Below are 22,557 nucleotides of genomic sequence, written 5' to 3'. Positions count from 1 at the left end.
GAGAGAACTAATTGGTAAGAGACCTCTGATAGTGGTTTTAACACGCCCCAGTTACTATAACGACACCCTATAAGGGTGAGCGAGCTGGGTATATTCCTAGCATTCCATGCAACTTTTTTCTCTGGTATATTTAGCAGTTTTTATACCTTAAAAATGGTGCTATAAGGAGCATTTCACGGAGCGGCACAGGTTGAGCCCAGAAAAATCTGATGATGGAGGGACCTGAATAAGAAATATAGGTTGTAACATATGCAATGTACTTGTTCCCTTATATTTCTATATGATAAATACATTAAATATAGAAAAAAAACAAAAGTTGTCAAGGACTTTCTTATTATTGTGTGACATACTGATACTACAAGAAGAGGAATCCTATAGCTTCAAAAACCTGCTTGTAGCTTTTTATTAAGAAAAGACCTAACCAACTGTGGATTTTACTACTGGAATCCCATAGTCCATAAATGGCTTTCAATTCACAATAATATTATTTAATGAATATTCAGCATTAAATAAACATATGACTGCCAATATTAACTAAGTACCATAATCTGGGAAACATTCATTATGAAAAATGGAAAAATACTATTGATGAATGAATGAATGTAAAAATTCATGTTGAAACCTTTCCTACTAACAATAAAAAATTAGTCTAAGATACCTCAGCATTCATTAGGATGCAGGAAATGGATTATCAACTATAAAGAAATCCTTTTTATTCAGAAGAACATATATCAAAGAACATCTGATGACAATTGGAAATCATGTCCTCAAAAACACTTTCAAAAACTGCAGTTACTTATCCCACTGTTAAGACACACATTAAATGGGATTTATAATGAGCTCCCCTCAATGCCATAGGCTGAAATGAAGGTTAATGGGGTTCTTCACATAGAGATAACTAAAGCACTGGAATTTTCAGCAGTGTCAAATACATGTTGAAAAAGTGAACATCTCAATCAACTGTCACACAAAGGTCTTTATATGGAAAAGAAAACAAAATGAAAACTTTAGCCTCTCATAAAATCCCTGAATCATTAAAATTAATATGTGCCCAAATGAACTAACTAATCACAACACATATATTTTCAGTAAAGAAGATGCACTTACCTTGTGGGTCAGAACTTGAAAATGCAAGAGGCCGGATGATGGTGAAGCTAAAAGCTCTTGCTGCACTATCTGAGGTGGACTGTGACCGATACAGATCAGTGTTTAGCCTTGAAAAAAGATCCTGTAATACAGTAAAGATTTGTTTATAAGATTCCTATAATTCTATTTTTTCTCAGTGGTCAGTGAATGTAAAATAAAGTTAGGATGAGTATGCCCCCCCACACCCCCCCCCCCCAACAATTTGTTCCTACTGGCTAACATCTTGACACTTTAACCACTTTCATCTAAGGAAGAATGGGTACATAGTTTTATTGATAACAGTGAAACCTTAATCAGCATTATCATGACAGTTCTAAATACATGAAGTACAAACATTAAAAAGGAATGTTAATGTACTTTGAAGCACTTTCATCAAATGAAAATTTTAGATAAACTTCTTCCTAATCAACAAGTAAAATCTGTTTGCCCACTAAAAGCTTTCATTAGTACAGTACTCAATAAATTGTATGGAAATTCTGCTAAACTTATGTTAGTCTGTCAGAAGAAGCAATCTAATAAAAATGTTGCTTATATAAAAGAAATAGCAGTTCTACGCATAAAAACTAAGAGTGAAACACTCCATAGGTTCTTTAAAAGTTCAACACACTATTTACCTGAGATCTTTCAACAATGGGGTCTTGCCCAACACTGATAATACACTGATGCTTATTCCCTTCTGGTGTAACATCCCGAACTTGGAATCCCCCCAAAGAGCCTTCAACTGTTAAAATGTCACGCTCTGCAGAAACAAATAATGGAGTAACAAACATAAGTCATATAAAAAAAACTTTTTTAAATATCATAACAACAAATAATGCTACAATCTTCAATAAAGGAAGTCCTTGCAAGGTAGCCTCAAAGAAGAAAATTTTTCTACCCAACAGCTATTGACTTTCAAAATAAACTGGCACAAATAAAGCATTGATGAAAGGATCAACCTAAGGTTAACCACTAACAATGAATACCTACCAACTGTTGCCTGAATCTTCGCATCTGACATTACAGCGGTACCAACTTTTCTTCCAACCAAATCTTTGTCTTTATATACACCACGAAGCAACAATACTGTCAACTTGTGGAAATCAAAGCCAACCTCTGCTCGAACAGGACTTTTTTCAGGTGTAACATAAACGAGACTTGGGGCATGGGAAAGAGTTCCAAAATTCTCCTTCTCTGGTGATATGGTTGCACTGGCAGCTGTTGCTTCGGCAGTAGAAGAGATTAAATGAGGAGGAATGCGAGGGGTAGACACGGAAGGTTGATGAGGAAAAAGTTGATGGATAAATCCTACAAGTTCAACTACTGTCTCTTGATTTGCTGAAAATAAAATTATATAGTTACATCGCATGCATGAAAATAATTAGATAATTTATAAAAGAGAAAGTTTAAACATATAATAGCAATACTAACACAGTTTCTGTTTTCATCAAGAAAATATAACAAGAAATTAAAATTAGATGCACCTATACATTAGCCACAGAATATAGGTATAACAGTCTTTCTCAGTCACCAGTAAAAGACGTATTCTGTCAGTAGAACCTCTCTCGGAGATTTTACTAGGGCCTATGAAAAGAGGGTACGTGGCAAGGCATAAATTTAACATATACTTGGAGATTTGTAAGGCATTCCAACAAGAGATTCTGACATTAAGCAAATGAAAGAAATTATTTCTATTGATGTAAATTGTTTAAAATGATAGTTATTTTACAATAAAGTTTTGTACATACTTACCTGGCAGACATATACTTAGCTTACGTCTCTGACGTCACGACAGAATTCAAAACTCGCGGCTAACGCGACAGGTAGGTCAGGTGATCTACCTTACCCGCCGCTGGGAGGCGGGTGTAAGAACCATCATACCTTTCTTGCCAGATTTTTTCTCTCTTATACCTGTCTCCTGAGGGGAGGCTGGGCGGGCCATCAATCGTATATGTCTGCCAGGTAAGTATGTACAAAAACTTTATTGTAAAAATAACAATATCATTTTTGTAACTGAACTTTCCTGTCAGACATATACTTAGCTGATTGACACCCTTGGTGGAGGGTACAAGACAGAAAATAACAAAGAAAAGGTAAACAACACCTGTTGTAGGATAAACATAACCTTGGTTCTTACCTGTTTAGGCTGAAGACTTCATAGATACTGTCTATTAGTCTGCATAGCCATAAGAGCTACAGCGAGGGCGTGACCTACAGCTGAAAAGGACTCTTTGCGTCTACTAACGGGACTTGATATCCGCTTACTTAGTAGAATCCAAGTCGGATCATGTCAATGGGGGTTCGCCTCTTCTATGACAGAACCTGTCCACTACCAACGCAGGGAGCTTCAAACCAAATCCGATCACCTAACCAAACTAACGTTATTAGCATTACGAAACGAAAAAAGATGCCTACCTGCATCATTTTTCATACAACCTATGACTCAATTACCGAAAAAAACAAGGGAAAAAAACTACTAAGGATATGTTCCAGCTCCCTGCCCCAGCACCGAATCCGCCGATACGTACGGGCCTAAAACGCGAAGCACTCGTCATACGTAATACTGACGTCTTTTAGGTAGTGGTTGGCGAATACTGAATTACATCTCCAGAATGTAGTTTTCATCAGATTCTGAAGAGACATATTCTTCTTAAAGGCCAAGGAAGTGGCAATTGCTCTTACTTCATGAGCCTTGACTTTTAAGAGCTTGAAATGTTCTTCATTACAAGATCTATGTGCTTCTTTCACAACCACTTCTAATGAAGAAAGACAGCGCATTTTCGACAATGGTCTGCTGGGGTCCTTTACAGAGCACCATAGTCTGTCCTCAATGCCCTTCAGGGTTTTCTTCTTCTGAAGGTAGTATTTTAAACTCCTAACAGGCAAAGAGTTCTTTCAGGTTCTTCCCCTACTAAGGGCAGACAAACCACGAACCTCAAAGTTCCTTTGGCCAAGGATTTGAGGGGTTCTCATTTTTTGCTAAAAACGAAGGAAGGAAGGAACAAACCACGGAATCTCCTTTGAAACCTACCCTTCCTTCTAGGGCATGAATCTCACTAACCCTTTTAGCAGATGCTAAAGCCATGAGAAAGAGAGCTTTCCTCGTGAGATCTTTGAAGGAGGCTAAATGTGGTGGTTCAAACCTAGCGGACCTCAGGAAACGAAGAACCACATCCAGATTCCAACTTGGAACTTCGTTCGAAGTTTTCTTGGAAGATTCAAAAGATCTTAATAGATCATGAAGATCTTTGTTATTCGAAAGATCTAAATTCCTATGTCTGAACACCGCAGCCAGCATGCTACGGTATCCTTTGATAGTAGATACTGCCAAACCGCATTTTTCTCTGAGGAAAACTAGGAAATCTGCTATCTGAGTCACAGAGGTACTGGAAGAGGAAAACTTCTGGCGTTCCTGCACCAACGGCGAAAGACGTCCCACTTCGACTGGTAGACTTTAATGGTCGAAGGTCTTCTAGCTGAGGCGATAGCCTTAGCAGCTTTTGTCGAAAACCCCTTCGCTCTGACAAGACTTTTGACAGTCGAAAGCCAGTCAGATTGAGAGCGGGGAGGTTTCTGTGATACCTGTCGAAGTGGGGTTGTTTGAGCAAATCTTGTCTTTGTGGAAGTGCTCTTGGAAAGTCCACCAACCATTCCAGTACCTCTGTGAACCAATCTTGGGCGGGCCAGAACGGAGCTACTAGCGTCATTCTTGTCCTCTCCGAGATAGCAAATTTTCTTGAGGGTTTGTCCTAGTACTTTGAAGGGGGGGGGAAAGGCGTAGACGTCTAGCCCTGTCCAATCTAGGAGAAACGCATCCACTGAAACTGCTCCTGGGTCTGAGATCGGGGAGCAATAAAGTTCGATTCTTGCGTTCCTTGCTGTTGCAAAGAGATCGATGTGAGGTCTGCCCCATCTTCTCCACAGGTCTTGGCATACTTCTGAGTGGAGGGTCCACTCGGAAGGCAGGAGTTGATTCTTCCTGCTCAGGAGATCGGCCCTGACGTTCCTTTCTCCCTGTACGAATCTGGTGAGAAGACTGATCTTCCTCGTTTGAGACCACAGCAGAAGATCCCTTGCTGTTTCGTACAGGGAGAAGGAGTGCGTCCCCCCCTGTTTCTTGATGTACGCCCAGGCTGTTGTGTTGTCCGAATTGACCTGCACTACTGCATTCCGGACGTGGGGTTCGAAGGCTTTCAATGCCATCCAGACTGCCATCAACTCTTTCTTGTTGATGTGCCAGGACACCTGATCCCCCTTCCAGGTGCCTGACACTTCTCTTGTCCCGAGTGTCGCTCCCCAACCTGCCTCCGATGCGTCGGAAACAACACATGGCTGGGTTGGCGGCATGTAGAGAGACATTCCTTCCACAAATCGAAGTGGGTCGTTCCACCACCGAAGGTCTCTCTTGATTTCTCTTGAGATCTTGAAGAACTCCAGATCTAGGGAGAGACGCCTCCAGTTCTGGTATAGGAAGAACTGTAGAGGCCTGAGATGCAACCTTCCTAGAGAAACGAATTGCTCCAGCGAGGAGAGTGTCCCCAGCAGACTCATCCACTCCCTCGCTGTGCATGCATCTTTCTCTAGGGAAGGTCTTTATTTTCTCGTAGCAAACGAGCTTATCCTCTCTGGGACGGGAAAAGCCCGCCCGAAAAGCCAGAGAAGCTATCCGAATCCCCAGATAGATCCTCTCTTGACTGGGGATTAATTGAGACTTCTGGAAGTTCACCAGAAGTCCCAGCGAACTTGCCAATGTAAGGGTCTTTTGAAGGTCCTCCAGACATCTTTCTTGAGACTCTGCTCTGATAAGCCAGTCGTCGAGATAAAGCGACACCCTCACTCCCTCCAAATGTAGCCACTGCGCCACGTTTTTCATTAACCCCGTGAAAACTTGGGGTGCAGTTGACAGGCCGAAGCACAAGGCCTTGAATTGGAAGATGTTTCCTCCCATCATGAATCGTAGATACTTCCGTGAAGAAGGATGGATCGGCACATGAAAGTAAGCGTCCTGAAGGTCTAGAGACACCATCCAGTCCCCTGGCCGAAGAGCCGCTAACACTGAGGAAGTTGTCTCCATGGCGAACTTCCTCTTTTCCACAAAGACGTTCAGGGCGCTTACATCCAACACCGGTCTCCATCCTCCTGAGTTCTTCGGAACTAGGAAAAGTCTGTTGTAAAAGCCCGCAGAGCGGGGATCTTTCACTAGTTCTATAGCCTCCTTCTCTAGCATGAGATCTACTGCTAGAGAAAGGGCTTGATTCATGATGGGGTCCTTGTACTTGGCTACCAACTCCCTCGGAGTTGTCGTCAATGGTGGTCTTGACGAGAAGGGAATGAGGTATCCTTTGCTGACAATCGATAGGGACCAATTGGTCCGCCCCTTTGTGGGCCCAGACGTCGGCAAATTTCAGTAGTCTGGCACCCACTGATGTCTGGAGTCCTTGACCGCTATTTACTTCCCTCTGACTGACTTAGAGAAGGTTTTACCTCTCTTAAAAGGTCTAGTCCCTCTGGTTGCAGAACCTCTGACAGCGGGTCCTCCTCGAAAGGGCTCCTGTCTCAGAGGAGTCTCTTTCTTGGTCTTGGGTTGGAAGACAGAGCGAGGTTTCCTGGCCGCCTGGCTAACATGTCCGAGTAGCCTTAGCTGAAAGGGCACTCGAGACATCTTGGATAATTTTCTTAGGGAACAGAAGAGGAGAGAGTTGAGCATACAAGAGAGATGCCCTTTGTGCATGAGACACTGCCTTCGTGAGAAACGAACAGTAGACCGACCGTTTCTTAAGCACTCCAGCTCCAAACAGTGAGGAGACTTCACTCGATCCGTCTCTCACTGCTTTATCCATGCAAGTGAGTACACAGTTAAGATCTTCAGGAGACAGCGCATCTGGGGTCTTGGTCTTATTAGCCAGCACACCTAAAGACCAATCAAGGAAGTTGAAAACTTCCAGGACTCGGAACATTCCCTTCAGTAAGTGGTCAAGTTCGTTCATTCCCCACGTAGTCTTGGCGGACAAGAGGGCGGAACGACGAGCAGCATCCACTAATGAAGAAGTCCGAGTCCGCAGACGAAGGGAGAGCGAGGCCTAAAGGTTCTCCCGATTCGTACCAGAAATCCCAATCTGCCGGTCAGTTTAGACGGAGGGAAAGAAAAAAACCGTCTTCCCTTTCTCTTCCTTCGAAAGGAGCCATTCCCCAAAAACCTCTCAGCGCCTTCTTCATGGAAACAGTAGGTTTCATCCTTACACAAGACGAAACCTTCGACGTCTTCGAAGTGGAGAATAACGAAAGAGGAGAAGGGGGAGCCACAGGAGAAAGGATATCTCCAAACTCTTGCAGGAGTAACTCTGTTAGTTTCTTATAGGAGGAAACTGAGGCGTCTTTTGGTCCTTCTTCTTCTGAGGGGTCCTGTTCCTCCTGAGCCGAAGAGCCCTCCTGATCCTTAGAGGCGCGACTATTCTTAAAGGAGTCTCTAGAGGCAGTTAGACGTATACGTCTTGGAGACAATGCTTCAGGCAAGTGTCTACTTGCAACATCCTTCTTGTCTGGAGGAGTGCGTTTCCCAGATCCTTGAAGCCTAATAGGAGTCAGGCGGCAGTCAGGTGCAGAGCGCCTGTTTGAAGAAGAAATTCTATCAGGCTCTTGGCGCCTATCCAAAAGAGAGCGGCTACCAGGCGAACTGCGCCTGCCATACGAAAAGCGCCTACCAGGCTCTTGGCGCCTGAACCGAGGCGAGAGAATCTCTGGCGACGAGCGCCTACTAGGTGAGCGCCTACCAGGGGAGAAGCGCCTGCTAGGCTTCTCGCGCCTGACTCGAGGCGAGTAAAAGTCAGGAGAAGAGCCCGCCTGCCAGGCGAAACGCGCCTAACAAGCTCCTGACGCCTGTCCAGCGAAAGGCGCCTGTCCGATTAGGGCGCTTGTCAACCGAGAGTGGAGGCGAGACGAGGAGCGGCTACGAGGTGAGTAGTGCCTACTAGGCTCTTGGCGCCTGTCAAGGGGAGCGATCCTGTCTCGAGAAGAGCGTCTGTAGGGTGAGGATCTCCTACGCGCAGTTTGCTCCTTGTCTGAAGGAGAAACTTGTCTGTCAGGCGAATGTCGCTTGGACGCAGATTTGATCTTGTCCGAAGCAGAAAGCCTCCTGCGAGAATCCGAACGCACAGGTGAGCGCGCCTCTTCCGTCGAAAACGAGAGTCAGGAGAGGGGAGCTTGGACTTCTTTACAGGAAGCGAGACGTCCTCCTTCCTGCGACGAGAAGACCCGCAAAGAGAGCCAGCCAGAGCCGAAATCTGCGCCTGAAGGTTAGCCAACACCCTTGCAGGAGAATTCACAAACTCGTGAACAGGAGAAGAGGCTCGATCTCCGCTCGGTGAACGATACTCCTGAGATCCTTACGCTTCTTCGCTTCCACCTCAGGCTCTTCCGAAAAAACTTCAGGGCTGGAAGGGCGGGCGCAGGGAGCATTCCAGGCTCTCTTCGAAGGGCGCGAGGCTTCCGAAGAGCTCCATCCTCTTTTAGGAGAAGGCGAAGGCGACGACGAGAAGCACTGGCGCAAAATTTCTCTCTTGGAGCGATCCAAGGTAGCCTGGGAACGATCAACAGGAACTACGAGGGACGCCTGACCGTTGGGATGCTCCCTAACCTTCCTGCGGCTTTCGACTTTCCTCCTCCACTGGGACTGGGAGTCTGGAAGAGGTCTAGGCCTGGAAGCATTAGGGCGCCGATCAGACGCACCCTCCACTGCACTGGGTTCACTGCACAAATCACTATTGGAATCACTCTACCTTCTAGTTGCTTGATTTTCCTCTCCATACTGCGAATGGTGGCTTTCATTGAGGCCACTTCCGAAGGCGTATCTTCGGCTTCGGTGCAGGGAGCAGGAGCTGAAACTGACAAAGGAGCTACTTCTAAAATAGGATTATCTACATCCAACTCGCTAATACGAGATCTACTACTGCTCCTGGAAGAAGCTTTCCTAACTTTATCCTTTTCAAGCTTCCTCAAGTAGGAAGACAAAGACTTCCATTCATCCTCATTCAGCTTTTCACATTCATTACAAGGGTTATTAAAGGCGCATTCATTCCCTCTACACTTCAAACATACCGTGTGAGGGTCTACCGCAGCTTTCGGTAGCCTCACCTTACACTCAGTCATACAACAAACTCTAAACATAGCAGTTTTCTTAGTATCAACATCAGACATCATGAATCCAAGAAAATCCAAAGAAAAATCCAAAGAAAAGTCCAATAACTGTCCACAAATCGCGAATGCCAGGCCAAAAGATCGGGTACTTCACCAAAAGTCCGTAGAAACAATCCAGGGCGAAAACGAGAAAAGAATCCAACTGTCAAGAGGTACCGACAACAGGTGTGGTCGACACCGACGACAGAAAAAATCTGACAAGAAAGGTATGATGGTTCTTACACCCGCCTCCCAGCGGCGGGTAAGGTAGATCACCTGACCTACCTGTCGCGTTAGCCCGCGAGTTTTGTTTTGATTCTGTCGTGACGTCAGAGACGTAAGCTAAGTATATGTCTGACAGGAAAGTTCATGTACAAAATTAAATTTTTTCATCATCACTAGCTTTACATCATATTTTATTCCTTATTTATTTTCCTGTATATTACAAACATAAAAATATAATATAACAAGTTAAAATGTCGCTTTTCATAATCTTCTTAAACATACTAGGAGAAATTTTTGAAAATTGTTACAGAGAAATACAGTGGAACCTCGACATATGAAAGTCCCAACTTACGAAAATGATATTGTTATGATACAATAAAGTTTCATACATACTTACCTGGCAGATATATACATAGCTATCGACTCCGTCCTCCCCGACAGAAATTCAAATTTCGCGGCACTCGCTACAGGTAGGTCAGGTGATCTACCGCCCTGCTCTGGGTGGCAGGACTAGGAACCATTCCCGTTTTCTAATCAGATTCTCTCTTCCACCTGTCTCCTGCGAGGAGGCTGGGTGGGTCTTCAATCGTATATATCTGCCAGGTAAGTATGTATGAAACTTTATTGTATCATAACAATATCATTTTCATACATTCAACTTACCTGTCAGATATATACATAGCTGATTGACACCCTTTGGTGGAGGGCAAGAGACAGCTAACTTACTGACTAGACAGGTAAACAACATATGTTGTAGGTATTAATAGACCTTGGTTCCTACCTTTATTAGGTGGAAGACTTCGTGGCTACTGCCCAGGAGTCTGCTTTACCTCAAGAGCCTTAGCGAGATAGTGATCTGCGGCCAAGAGTTCTTGTGGGTCTGTCGATGGGGTCTCATCCACTTACTCGGCAGAGCCTAACTGGCATTTGTCAATGGGTGCTAATCCGCTTATATGACAACACGCCTTCTTTAAGGAGCACACAACCGATCCCAATCACCCGATCCTAACCCGTGTTAGTTCTAAGATTGCCAAGAGTCATCCCCAAACTCTTAGCAAACAACCAAAAACTCGATAATCACACATACAAAATTCAAAAAAAAAAATTTGTACCCCTCTAAAAGTCAGTTGTCACTCGATCTCCTAATGAAGAGAAGTGAAGGCCGCCAGTGCAGCATCTGACACTCCCATGCACAGGAAATACAAGAACACATCCGACAAGAGGGTTACGTACATATATTTAAGGATCGGTGCTCTCTCCTTTACCCAGAACCGTCTGTGCTGACACAAACGGACCTAGAGAAAAACATTTCTCATACGTAACTCGCACATCTTTTAAGTAATGAGATGCAAATACTGAGTTGCATCTCCAAATGGTTGCATCCAGAATATTTTTAAGTGACATATTTCTTTGGAATGCAATAGACGTCGCGATTGCCCTTACCTCATGAGCTCTTACTCTTAATAGATTAAAAGAGTCATCTGGGCAGTTCTTATGAGCCTCGGTAATGACACTTCTAACAAAGAAGGCCAAAGCATTTTTAGACATAGGTCTCTTGGGGTCCTTCACCGAGCACCTCCAGATAGAATTTCAGTGCTCTAACTGGACAAAGTGATCTTTCTATTTCTCTGCCCACTAGGCTAGTAAGTCCTTTTCCCTCGAAGCTCCTGGGCCAGGGATTCGAAGGGTTTTCATTTTTGGCAAGAAAAAGTCTGGAATGAACAAATTGCAGAATCTTTTTTGAAGCCAACTCGTGGCAAGAGATAGCAGAAATATACACTTTCTAGTGATATCCCGGAATGAAGCCATATGAGGTGGTTCGAACTTCTCGGAGGACAGAAATTTCAAGACCGCATCCAAGTTCCATCTTGGAACCTTAGGTTCTACTGACTTCGATGTTTCGAAGGAGCGAATGAGGTCGTGCAAATCTTTATCATTCGTCAAATCTAATCCCCTGTTTCTGAAGACTGCTGAAAGCATACTTCTGTACCCCTTAATAGTTGGTACAGAGAGATGCGACTTTTCCCTCAGGAAAAGAAGGAAATCCGCAATTTCGGTTACAGAGGTATTGGAAGAGGACAACTTCTTCGACCTGCACCAGTTTCTGAAAACTTCCCACTTCGATTGGTACACTCGCCTAGTAGATGTTCTGCGGGCTCTAGCAATTGCGCTTGCCGCTTTGCGAGAAAACCCTCTCGCTCTGACAAGTCTTTCGATAGTCGAAAGGCAGTCAGAGCAAGAGCGGGTAGATTTTGATGGTACCTCTCGAAGTGGGGTTGTTTGAGCAAATCTATCCTGTTTGGAAGAGATCTGGGGAAATCCACTGTCCACTCCATCACCTCTGTGAACCAAATTCGGGATGGCCAATATGGGGCTATCAGTCATCTTGGTTCCCTTCGAGGCCACAAACTTTCTGACTACTTCCCCCAGTATCTTGAATGGGGGAAAAGCGTACACATCTAGCCCTGACCAGTCCAGGAGAAGGGCGTCTATTGCATAAGCCCTGGGATCTTCCACTAGGGCGCAAAATGTATCTATCCTTTTGGAGAGAAACGTGGCGAATAGATCTACCTGCGGTTTCCCCCAAAGATACCAAAGGCTCTGACAGACTTCCGAGTGGAGGGTCCATTCTGTAGGAAGGACCTGGAACCTCCTGCTCAGTCTGTCCGCTCTCACGTTCCTCTCCCCTTGGACGAATCTTGTTAGGAGAACCATGTTCCTTTGATTCGCCCAAATCAGCAGATCTCTTGCTAGTTCGTATAGGGCGAGAGAGTGAGTTCCTCCTTGTTTTTTGACATAAGCCAGAGCGGTTGTATTGTCGGAGTTTATCTGTATTACTTTGTCTCTGACTATTTGCTCGAAGCTCTTTAGCGCGAGGTGAATTCCAAATAGCTCCTTGCAATTTATGTGCCATGACACCTGCTCTTCCGACCAGGTGCCTGACACTTCTTTGGACCCTAAGGTCGCACCCCAACCTGTCTCCGACGCGTCTGAGAACAATGTCAGGTTTGGGTTCCGTACTTCCAAGGATACTCCTTTGTTTTCTTCTAAGGGGTGGTCCAACCACCAACCTTAATTGATCTTTTATTTCCGATGAGATTGGAAACGTGTTCGAGAGCTGTCCTGTCTTCCAACTCCAACTGCTTCTCAAGAAGAACTGAAGCGGACGGAGATGTAGTCTTCCTAAAGGAAAGAACTGTTCGAGCGAGGAAAGGGTCCCCAGAAGGCTCAACCATTCCCTCGCTGAAGTACGCTCTTTCTCTAAGAAGCTCAATACTGTGGCACAGCCTTTCCTTATTCTCTCTTGAGACGGAAATACTCGAAAACCCCGAGAATCCATCTGAATCCCCAGATAGACTACGTTCTGGCTGGGGACCATCTGAGATTTCTTGAGGTTCACGATTAATCCTAATCTCTTCGTCAATTCCAGGATTGTTGACAGATCCTCCAAACACTGCTTTCGAGACCTGGCCCTGATGAGCCAGTCGTCCAGGTATAGGGAGACGTTTATCCCTTTCATGTGTAAATGTTTTGACACATTTTTCATCAAGTCTGTAAAGACTTGGGGAGCCGTAGATAGGCCGAAACACAGGGCCCTGAACTGATAGATCCTTCCCTCGAACATGAAACGAAGGAACTTCCTCGACGAATGGTGAATGGGGACGTGGCGTCTTGAAGATCTAGGGACGCCATCCAATCTCCTTGACGGAGAGCTGCAAGTACTGAGGCAGACGTTTCCATGCTGAACTTCGGTTGTTCTACGAATTTGTTCAGCGAGCTTACATCCAGTACTGGTCTCCATCCCCCCGAGGCTTTCGCTACGAGAAACAAGCGATTGTAAAACCCCGTGGAGCTGTGATCCAGTATCAGTTCTATTGCTCTTTTGTCCCACATCTGTTCCACCATCTGACGAAGAGTATCCATCAGAACAGGGTCCCTGTATCTGGTGGACAGTTCCCTCGGTGATGTTGTCAAGGGGGGCCTGTCCTTGAATGGGATGTAATAACCCTTCCTGATTATTGACATCGACCAAGGATCGGATCCTATGTCTTCCCATGCTCCCGCAAAGAACTGTAACCTGGCTCCTACAGGTGTCTGGAGGAAAGATTTCTCATTTTCCCTTCTTAAAGGGAGGGAAGGAAGATCTTCCCCTTCTCTCCGTTGTCTTCCTTCTGGCGATGGATCTAGCCTGAGGGCCTCCTCGAAAGGGCCGCTGTTGCTGAGCTGGCCTAGTAGCTTTCTTTTCCTCACTGGCCACAGGTCTATTCTTCCTTGAGGATTGTCTTAGAAGATCTTGAGTGGCCTTCTCAGTTAGTGAATGAGCAATGTCTCTCACCAACTGAGAAGGAAATAAATGTTCTGAGAGAGGCGCAAACAATAAAGCGGATCTCTGCGAAGGAGAGACGGCCTTAGTGAGAAAAGCACTATGAACCGCCCTCTTCTTTAGTATTCCCGCACCAAAGAGGGAGCATACTTCCGCCGATCCATCTTGAACCGCCTTATCAATGCATGCAAGGATGCTATGTAAGGTTTTGGGGTTTAGTTGTTCCTTTTTCCATTGCGGACTTTCTTAGCAATAACCCCAAGGGACCAATCCAGGAAGTTAAATACTTCTAAAGTGTGGAAAAGTCCCTTGAGGAGATGGTCCATTTCCGAAAGACCCCATGTTGCTTTAGCTGAATTTAAGGCATGTCTCCTCGAGGAGTCTACGAGACTCGAGAAGTCTGACTCAGCTGAAACGGGCAGAGACAACCCCATATTCTCTCCCGTTTCGTACCATATGCCTGCTTCCTACCCGGAATGTTTTAGGGCGGGAGGCCATGCAAAAGACATGTCCATTCCTAACTCCTTCTTTGTCTTGATCCAGGAGTCAAGAGATTGTAGGGCCCTTTTCATAGATATGGCCGGCTTCATTTTCAGGAAAGATGAAGACTTGTGCGCTCTCGTGCTAGAAAAAAGAGAGCGCGGAGAAGGAGGAGCGGCTGGAGTAAAGGCATCTCCATATTCTTCTAAGAGAAGAGAAGAAAGAACTTTATAATTTGAAAGTCCTTCCTTGTTAGTGATTTCGTCCTCCGAGACGTCTTCTTAAAATAGGCTCGGAGAGAAGGCTCTCTTCTCTCATCTGTCTCCTCCTTTGATCTCTTCCTTTCCGAAGAAGAAGCGCTTCTATTAGGAGAGGGACTAAGAGTAACTCTCTCTCTACGTCTATCATTAGGCGAGTCGTGCATAACCGTTTTACTCCTTGTAGACTCCTGTCAGATATCAAGCTCTTCATGAGGAGAATGCGCCTGACGTTTAGCAGGAGTATCTCGCTGAGAATACTCCTGGTGCCTGGTAGGAGTATCGTGTTTGGAATACTCCTGGCGCCTGGCAGGCGCAACACTCTTCGAATACTCCTGGCGTCTGGTAGGCGCATCGCGCTCCGAATACTCCTGGCGCCTGGTAGGAGTATTAAGTTCCGAATACTCCTGGAGCCTGGTAGGCGCATCGCGCTCCGAGTACTCCTGGCGCCTGGAAGGAGTATTAAGTTCAGAATACTCCTGGCGCCTGGCAGGAGTATCGAGATCAGAGTACACCTGTCGCCTGGCAGGCGCATCTCTTTCCGAATACTCCTGAAGTTTGGTAGGAGTATCACACATGGAAGGCGCATTCCGTTTGACAAGTATATTGCGCCTAGCAGGCGCTTTACTCCTATCAGGAGATCCCTCTTCTCCATTTGGATCTTGTTGCTTGGATGAAGTTCCAGTCCTTGAACGGTCTACAGGAAACTCAGGCTCTTTGCGCCTTGGCGCCTGGCTCCTGGTTGGCGCCAGACGCTTGGCAGGAGTTACTTCCTTTTCCACTTCTCTCCTGTCTAACGCACCGCTTCCCCCAGGGATGGTCGCCTGTGCGACACCTCCCCTGGAAGGTTCGTTGCGCCTGACAGGAGATTGGTATTTGGATCTCTTAATCGGAAGCCTATCATCCTTCTTACGAGTAGGCTCTTTAGAAAGTACTCCTACCAAAGACGCTAATTGCTCTGTACATTCATCAAAATTCTCTTGGTCGAAGGCTCATTCGAATCAGGAGAGGGAGATCTGGAAGGCACTCGAGGATCTCTTACAGTCCAAGGATCCAACTGCTTCCTAGCCTTCTTTATTACCGAAGGCGCATCTTCTTCAGAGAAGCGCTCGGGGCTAGAATTGAGCTCAGGTTCTTTCCAATTCCGTTTCAGCGGACGTGAAAGCTTAGACTCCTTCCATCCTCTTCTCGGAGAAGGCGAACTAGAAGACGAAAAGCACTCTCGTAGGACGCTTTTCCTATAGCTGTCCCTGGCAGTCTGAGATGTAATAGATTCTACCGAAGGACGCCTGATCGTTGGGGATTCTCCACGACCCCCGTACGGCTTTCGACTTTCCTTCCTCCTCTGGGCCAGGGAGCTTGGAAGAGGTCTAAAATCACTTGAGAACCACATTCACTTCTCTTACCTTCCAATGCTGCCATTTTTTCCTGCATTTTCTGAAGGGAAGCTCTGAGTTCCGCCATTTCTGAGGCAGAATCAGAGGGGTTAACAACTTGTGAACGGGCTGAAATAGAATGGGCATAATTATCAGAAGAAAAAGCTACTGAACTAGATAAAAGTTCACGAGATCTAGACATTTTTTGGCTTTTGTAAGCCACCTTCCTCTCTCTATCTTTCTCTAACTTCTTCAAGTAAGAAGTTAGATTCTTCCATTCTTGCGCACTCAGTTTCTCACATTCGTTACACGTATTCTCAATTGAGCATTCAACCATTCTACAACCACTGCATGCAGTGTGAGGATCTACCAAAGATTTCGGAATCCTAACCTTACAGCCCTCATTCACACACACTGAAACTAACACTAGAATCAGACATATTCACGAAAATCCAAAGCCAAGTCCAAAAAACAGTCCACGATAGCGAATGCCAAACAACGATCCAAGTACGTCACCAAAAATCAGTCGAAAGATGATCAAAAGCGTTGTGAAAAAAGAATTCCAGTCAGGAGGAAGTAACAACAATGTTGATACCACCGGCGACAGAGAGAATCTGATTAGAAAACAGGAATGGTTCCTAGTCCTGCCACCCAGAGCAGGGCGGTAGATCACCTGACCTACCTGTAGCGAGTGCGGCGAAATTTGAATTTCTGTCGGGGACGACGGAGTCGATAGCTATGTATATATCTGACAGGTAAGTTGAATGTATGAAAAATTCAAGTTACGAAAGCAAAGACGAAGATTTTTTGCCTCTGCATATGAAAATAATTCTGGTTACGAAAGGGTGTTACTGTAAAGTCCCGAGATTCTGCCAGACCACAAAGAACAATTTTAAAACTCGCGTGCCTCTAACTCTGTAGACTTACCACCATCCTCCCACTCTCCCATTGGTTCCTAATGCTAGTCACTGCTGTAAGATCCTGCTCTCCTATTGGTCAGCATCTATCCCATCATTCTCTACATAAAGGCGTCATTCGGCCACTTCGTCGCACCAGCATTATCGTAAGCACATGGAATTCGTTCGTTCACATATACGATTTCGTTTGTTAACGTAAATTCGTGTTAGTGATTTCGCTTTGTACTTTATCATGTTGTGTGAGAACTTAATCAGTAACTTAATTACGTATGGTCATGGGTCCCAAGAAAGTTGATGAAGTTCATGCTTTCTATGGAGACAAAGATGGAGATAATCAAGAAGTATGAGGCCGGCATGCAGTTGAGTGTGATCACTTAGGAATATGGCTGAAATCCGTCGACGATAGGCACCATCCTTAAGCAGAAGGAAGCCATCAAAACAGCTACACCTTCCAAGGGCATGACTATTTTGTCCAACAAGAGGAGCCACATGCATGATGAGATGGAGAGGCTACTTCTTGTATGGATAAAAGACAAAAAAATCGCTGGCAATACGATAACTGAGATAGCAATCTGCCACAAGGTCAGCGCTATTTTCGGTGATCTGATTGCCCAGGCCGAAGACGACGGAGGAGAAGGGACATCAACGCCAACCCCAGACTTCGAGGCTTCTCATGGGTGGTTTAAAAAATTCTGTAAATGGACTGGCATCCATTCGGTGGTGCAGCATGGGGAGGCCGAAGCCTTTATTAAGACGATCAATTAGATGACGATCAATGAAGGCTACAGTTCTCAGCAAGTCTTCAACTGTGACGAGACTGGCCTTTTTTGGAAAAAAAATGCCTCGTCAGACGTACATCATGCAGGAAGAGAAGAAGCTACCCGGGCATAAGCCTATGAAAGACAGGCTTACGCTCGCAATATGTTCCAATGCCAGTGGGGATTTTCAGGTGAAGCCCCTACTTGTCTATTGTTCGGAGACTCCTCAAGCCTTCAAGGCCCACAAAGTGCAAAAAGGAGAAGCTTCCAGTGATGTGGAGGGCTAATGCGAAAGCCTGGGTATCAAGACTTTCGTTCATCGAGTGGGTAAATCTGTGTTTCTGCCAGACAGTGAAGAAATTCTTGGAAGAGAAGCACCTCCCTCTGAAATGTCTGAATTATACCCGAGACATAATAATGGAGAGAGAGAGAGAGAGAGAGAGAGAGAGAGAGAGAGAGAGAGAGAGAGAGAGAGAGAGAGAGAGAGAGAGAATAACTCATAGACTCCGACTCCTTCTCCTCCACCAATACGCATATCAAACTGTCATTTAACCCCCCCGCGCCCCCCGCCAACAGAATTGCTATTTGATCATTGCATAACATGTTCCTGTTCAACATCACACCAAGGTCTTTAACTGCTTCCTTATTTGTGATTGTCTCATTATTAGGTCCCCTAAATGCATATAGCTTTCCTTCTCTGTCTCCATAATTTATTGATTTAAATTTATCAGAGTTAAATACCATCCTATTTACCTCTACCCAATTATATACTTTGTTAAGGTCTCTTTGTAGCGCGTTCCTATCTTCATCACAAGTAATTTCTCTACTTATTCTTGTGTCAACAGCAAAACTACTCTCTACCGAGTCCTTAACATTACTGTCTATGTCTGCAATCATAATAACAAAAAGTAATACAGCTAACACTGTACCTTGTGGCACACCGGATATTACCTTAGCCTCATCCGATTTCTCATCGTTTGCAATAACTATCTGTTTTCTGTTGTACAAAAATTCTTTTAACCATCTTCCTACTTTATCCACTATATTATGTTTCCTAATTTTTTTTTTTTTTTTTTTTTTTTTTTTTTTGCTAATACATACATACTAATCGATCTACCTTGTCAAAAAGCTTTTCAAAGTCTAAATAAACCACATCTGTTTCATTTCCGCTTTTCATATTTTTGTATATGTTCTCACGGTGGAAACTAAAGGGGGGTTTGTGCTACTTTTTCCGGGCGGTAACGGAAACCATGTTGTCCTATATTAAACAAATTATTTTTTATTAAATGTTTCATAATATTTTTCTTCATTACCCTTTCATACACTTTCATAATATGTGATGTTAGACTCACAGGCCTAAAACTACTTGCCTCTAGTCTTAATCCACTTTTGAAAGTAGGGGTAATATATGCTAATTTGTGCTCATCATAAATCTTGCCTGTATATACACTTTGTCTTAATAATATTGCAAGTGGCTTTGCAATAGAATGAACTACTTTCTTTAACAAAATAGCAGGGACACCATCAGGCCCTGCTGCAGCTCCATTTTTAATTTCATTATTAGCCTGCACAATATCAGCTTCATTAATATCTATGTCTGCTAAATATTCATTATTTTTATCCCTTACTCTTATATCATTATCTTCATTATCAATTCTAGGTGTGAATTCTCTCTTATATCGTTCTGCCAATATGTTGCATATTTCCTTTTTTTCATTCGTTAATCTCCCTTCAATTTTTTAGAGGGCCTATTTCTAATCGTTTATTCATCTTTTTCGGCATACGTATACAATAGTTTGGGGTTTTGCCTGATATTTACTAGGGTTTTTTTCTTCCAAGTCCCGTTTTTCATTTTCTTTTGATCGTATAATCTTTTGTTCTGCATCTTCCATCTTACTTTTAGTTCGATCACTTTCCATGCATTTTTTTCTTTTGCAAGACCTTTTTTCCACTTTCTGATTCTCTGGAACAAGATCCTTCTGCCTCTTGGTATGCATGACTGAGAGAGAGAGAGAGGAGAGCGAGAGAGAGAGAGAGCGAGAGAGAGAGAGAGAGAGAGAGAGAGAGAGAGAGAGTTATCCGTATTTGAAAGAGTGAAATGGAAAGGTTTATGATTTTGCAATTACAGTATATTATTATTATTTGAAAATATTGATAAACATATACACATGTACCATAAACTCCCCCCCTCCCCCTCTTGTCACATTACTTGATATATTTGACAGCTGTTGGTCCTCTGTTTGGTACCTGGAGTTCATAAGAAAGATGAAAGTGAATTTTTTAGACTTGGGAGGGTTTTCTTCATTCTTACATAATTTTTTTATTATAAAAACTGAAACTTACTAATTCACCCAAGACTTGGGATTTTCTTATTCTTACTAATTTTTTTATTTATAAACTGAAATCTTACTAATTCATTTAAGTATTTTCTTTAATGAATTGATATTATTGCTGTTTAAATAATATTGATATTTGAAAATTAGTAAAACAAAAAAAACACATCTCTGTGTGAGAGAGAGAGAGAGAGAGAGAGAGAGAGAGAGAGAGAGAGAGAGAGAGAGAGAGAGAGAGAGAGAGAGAGAGAGAGAGAGAGAGAGAGAGATTTATCCTTATCTTGAAAGAGTGAAATGGAAAGATTATTTTAGTATTTCAGTAAAATATTATCACATAAGATTTTTGTAATTACAATTATTATCATTTGAAAATAATAAACATATTATATATACATGTACTATACAAATCTCAAATCTCAGAGAGAGAGTTACCCTTATTTCAAAAAGTGAAATGGATAGATTATTGTATTTCTTTAAAATACTATCACATATGAATTTTTAAATTAGTTATATTATTAATATTACTATTATTATTGTGAAAATATTAATAAACATATACACATGTACCATAGAAATTCTCTCATCAGTAAGACCTTACACACCTTACATCTTGTTCTGGTTGCCCCAGGTCCCTCAATGTGAGGCACTCTAATGTCTACCAGAGAGTTGCTAGTACATCTTCCGGTATATTTTTGCATCTTCCAATCTTGGATAGTCTGGGATGCAGCTTTGACATTTGTCGAGCTTATTCTTAAACACATCTACGCTCACTCCTGATATATTCCTCAGATGAGCTGGCAACGCATTGAATAGACACTGCATTATCGATGCTGGTGCGTAGTGGATTAATGTCCTATGTGCTTTCCTTATTTTTCCTGGTATAGTTTTGGGCACTATTAATCTACCTCTGCTTGCTCTTTCTGATATTTTTAGCTCCATGATGTTTTCGGCTATTCCTTCTAAGTGTTTCCATGCCTGAATTATCATGTAGAGTTCTATTCTCCTTTCTAGACTATATAATTTTAAGGATTGTAGTCTTTCCCAGTAGTCAAGATAATGAACTTCTTCTATTCTAGCTGTAAAGGATCTTTGTATACTCTATTTGTGCAATATCCTTTTGATAGTGTGGGTAACATATCATATTGCAATATTCAAGACCACTACGAACATATGTTTTATAAAGCATAATCATGCGTTCAGCTTTTCTTGTTTTGAAGTGCCGTAACAACAATCCCATTTTTGCTTTACATTTTGCCAACAGAATTGCTATTTGATCATTGCATAACATGTTCCTATTCAACATCACACCAAGGTCTTTAACTGCTTCCTTATTTGTGATTGTCTCATTATTAGATCCCCTATATGCATATAGCTTTCCTTCTCTGTCTCCATAATTTATTGATTCAAATTTATCAGAGTTAAATACCATCCTATTTACCTCTACCCAATTATATACTTTGTTAAAGTCTCTTTGTAGCGCGTTCCTATCTTCATCACAAGTAATTTCTCTACTTATTCTAGTGTCAACAGTGAAACTACTCTCTACCGAGTCCTTAACATTACTGTCTATGTCTGCAATCATAATAACAAACAGTAATGCAGCTAACACTGTATCTTGTGGCACACCGGATATTACCTTAGCCTCATCCGATTTCTCATCGTTTGCAATAACTATCTGTTTTCTGTTGTGCAAAAATTCTTTTAACCATCTTCCTACTTTATCCACTATATTATGTTTTCTAATTTTTTTTTTTTTTTGCTAATATATATATTATGATCTACCTTGTCAAAAGCTTTTTCAAAGTCTAAATAAACCACATCTGTTTCATTTCCGCTTTTCATATTTTTGTATATGTTCTCACGGTGGACTAAAAGGGGGGTTTGTGTACTTTTTCCGGGTAAGAAACCATGTTGTCCTATATTAAACAAATCATTTTTTATTAAATGTTTCATAATATTTTTTTTCATTACCCTTTCATGCACTTTCATAATATGTGATGTTAGACTCACAGGCCTAAAACTTCTTGCCTCTAGTCTTAATCCACTTTTGAAAGTAGGGGTAATATATGCTAATTTATGCTCATCATAAATCTTGCCTGTATATAAACTTTGTCTTAATAATATTGCAAGTGGCTTTGCAATAGAAAGAACTACTTTCTTTAACAAAATAGCAGGGACACCATCAGGCCCTGCTGCAGCTCCATTTTTAATTTCATTATTAGCCTGCACAATATCAGCTTCATTAATATCTATATCTGCTAAATATTCATTATTTTCATCACTTACTTTTATATCATTATCTTCATTATCAATTCTAGGTGTGAATTCTTTCTTATATCGTTCTGCCAATATGTTGCATATTTCCTTTTTTTCATTCGTTAATCTCCCTTCAATTTTTAGAGGGCCTATTTCTATTCTTCTTTTATTCATCTTTTTTGCATACCAATACAATAGTTTGGGGTTTTGCTTGATATTTACTAGGGTTTTTTCTTCCAGGTCCCGTTTTTCATTTTCTTTTGATCGTATAATCTTTTGTTCTGCATCTTCCATCTTACTTTTTAGTTTGATCACTTTCCATACATTTTTTACT

At 42.8% G+C, this 22,557-nt stretch overlaps 1 protein-coding gene across 4 annotated transcripts in view; it reads right to left on the bottom strand.

Annotated features, from left to right (window-relative positions):
* LOC135216276 (intermembrane lipid transfer protein VPS13D-like) overlaps positions 1 to 22,557 on the bottom strand; it is a 999,641-nt gene that overhangs the window by 726,974 nt on the left and 250,110 nt on the right. For all 4 annotated transcript variants that reach the window (XM_064251439.1, XM_064251442.1, XM_064251440.1 and 1 more), the window contains exons 19-21: positions 2,116 to 2,463; positions 1,761 to 1,885; positions 1,108 to 1,228 (exon numbers count right to left, since the gene is read on the bottom strand). In XM_064251439.1, coding sequence (XP_064107509.1) covers positions 1,108 to 1,228; positions 1,761 to 1,885; positions 2,116 to 2,463 — 594 coding nt within the window. The remainder of the gene's footprint in view (positions 1 to 1,107; positions 1,229 to 1,760; positions 1,886 to 2,115; positions 2,464 to 22,557) is intronic.

The sequence above is a fragment of the Macrobrachium nipponense genome, chromosome 6, assembly GCF_015104395.2.
Source record: "Macrobrachium nipponense isolate FS-2020 chromosome 6, ASM1510439v2, whole genome shotgun sequence".
Classification (NCBI taxonomy): domain Eukaryota; kingdom Metazoa; phylum Arthropoda; class Malacostraca; order Decapoda; family Palaemonidae; genus Macrobrachium; species Macrobrachium nipponense.
The sequence above is the reverse complement of the archived record's forward strand: the minus strand, read 5'-3'. Positions and strand labels throughout refer to the sequence as shown.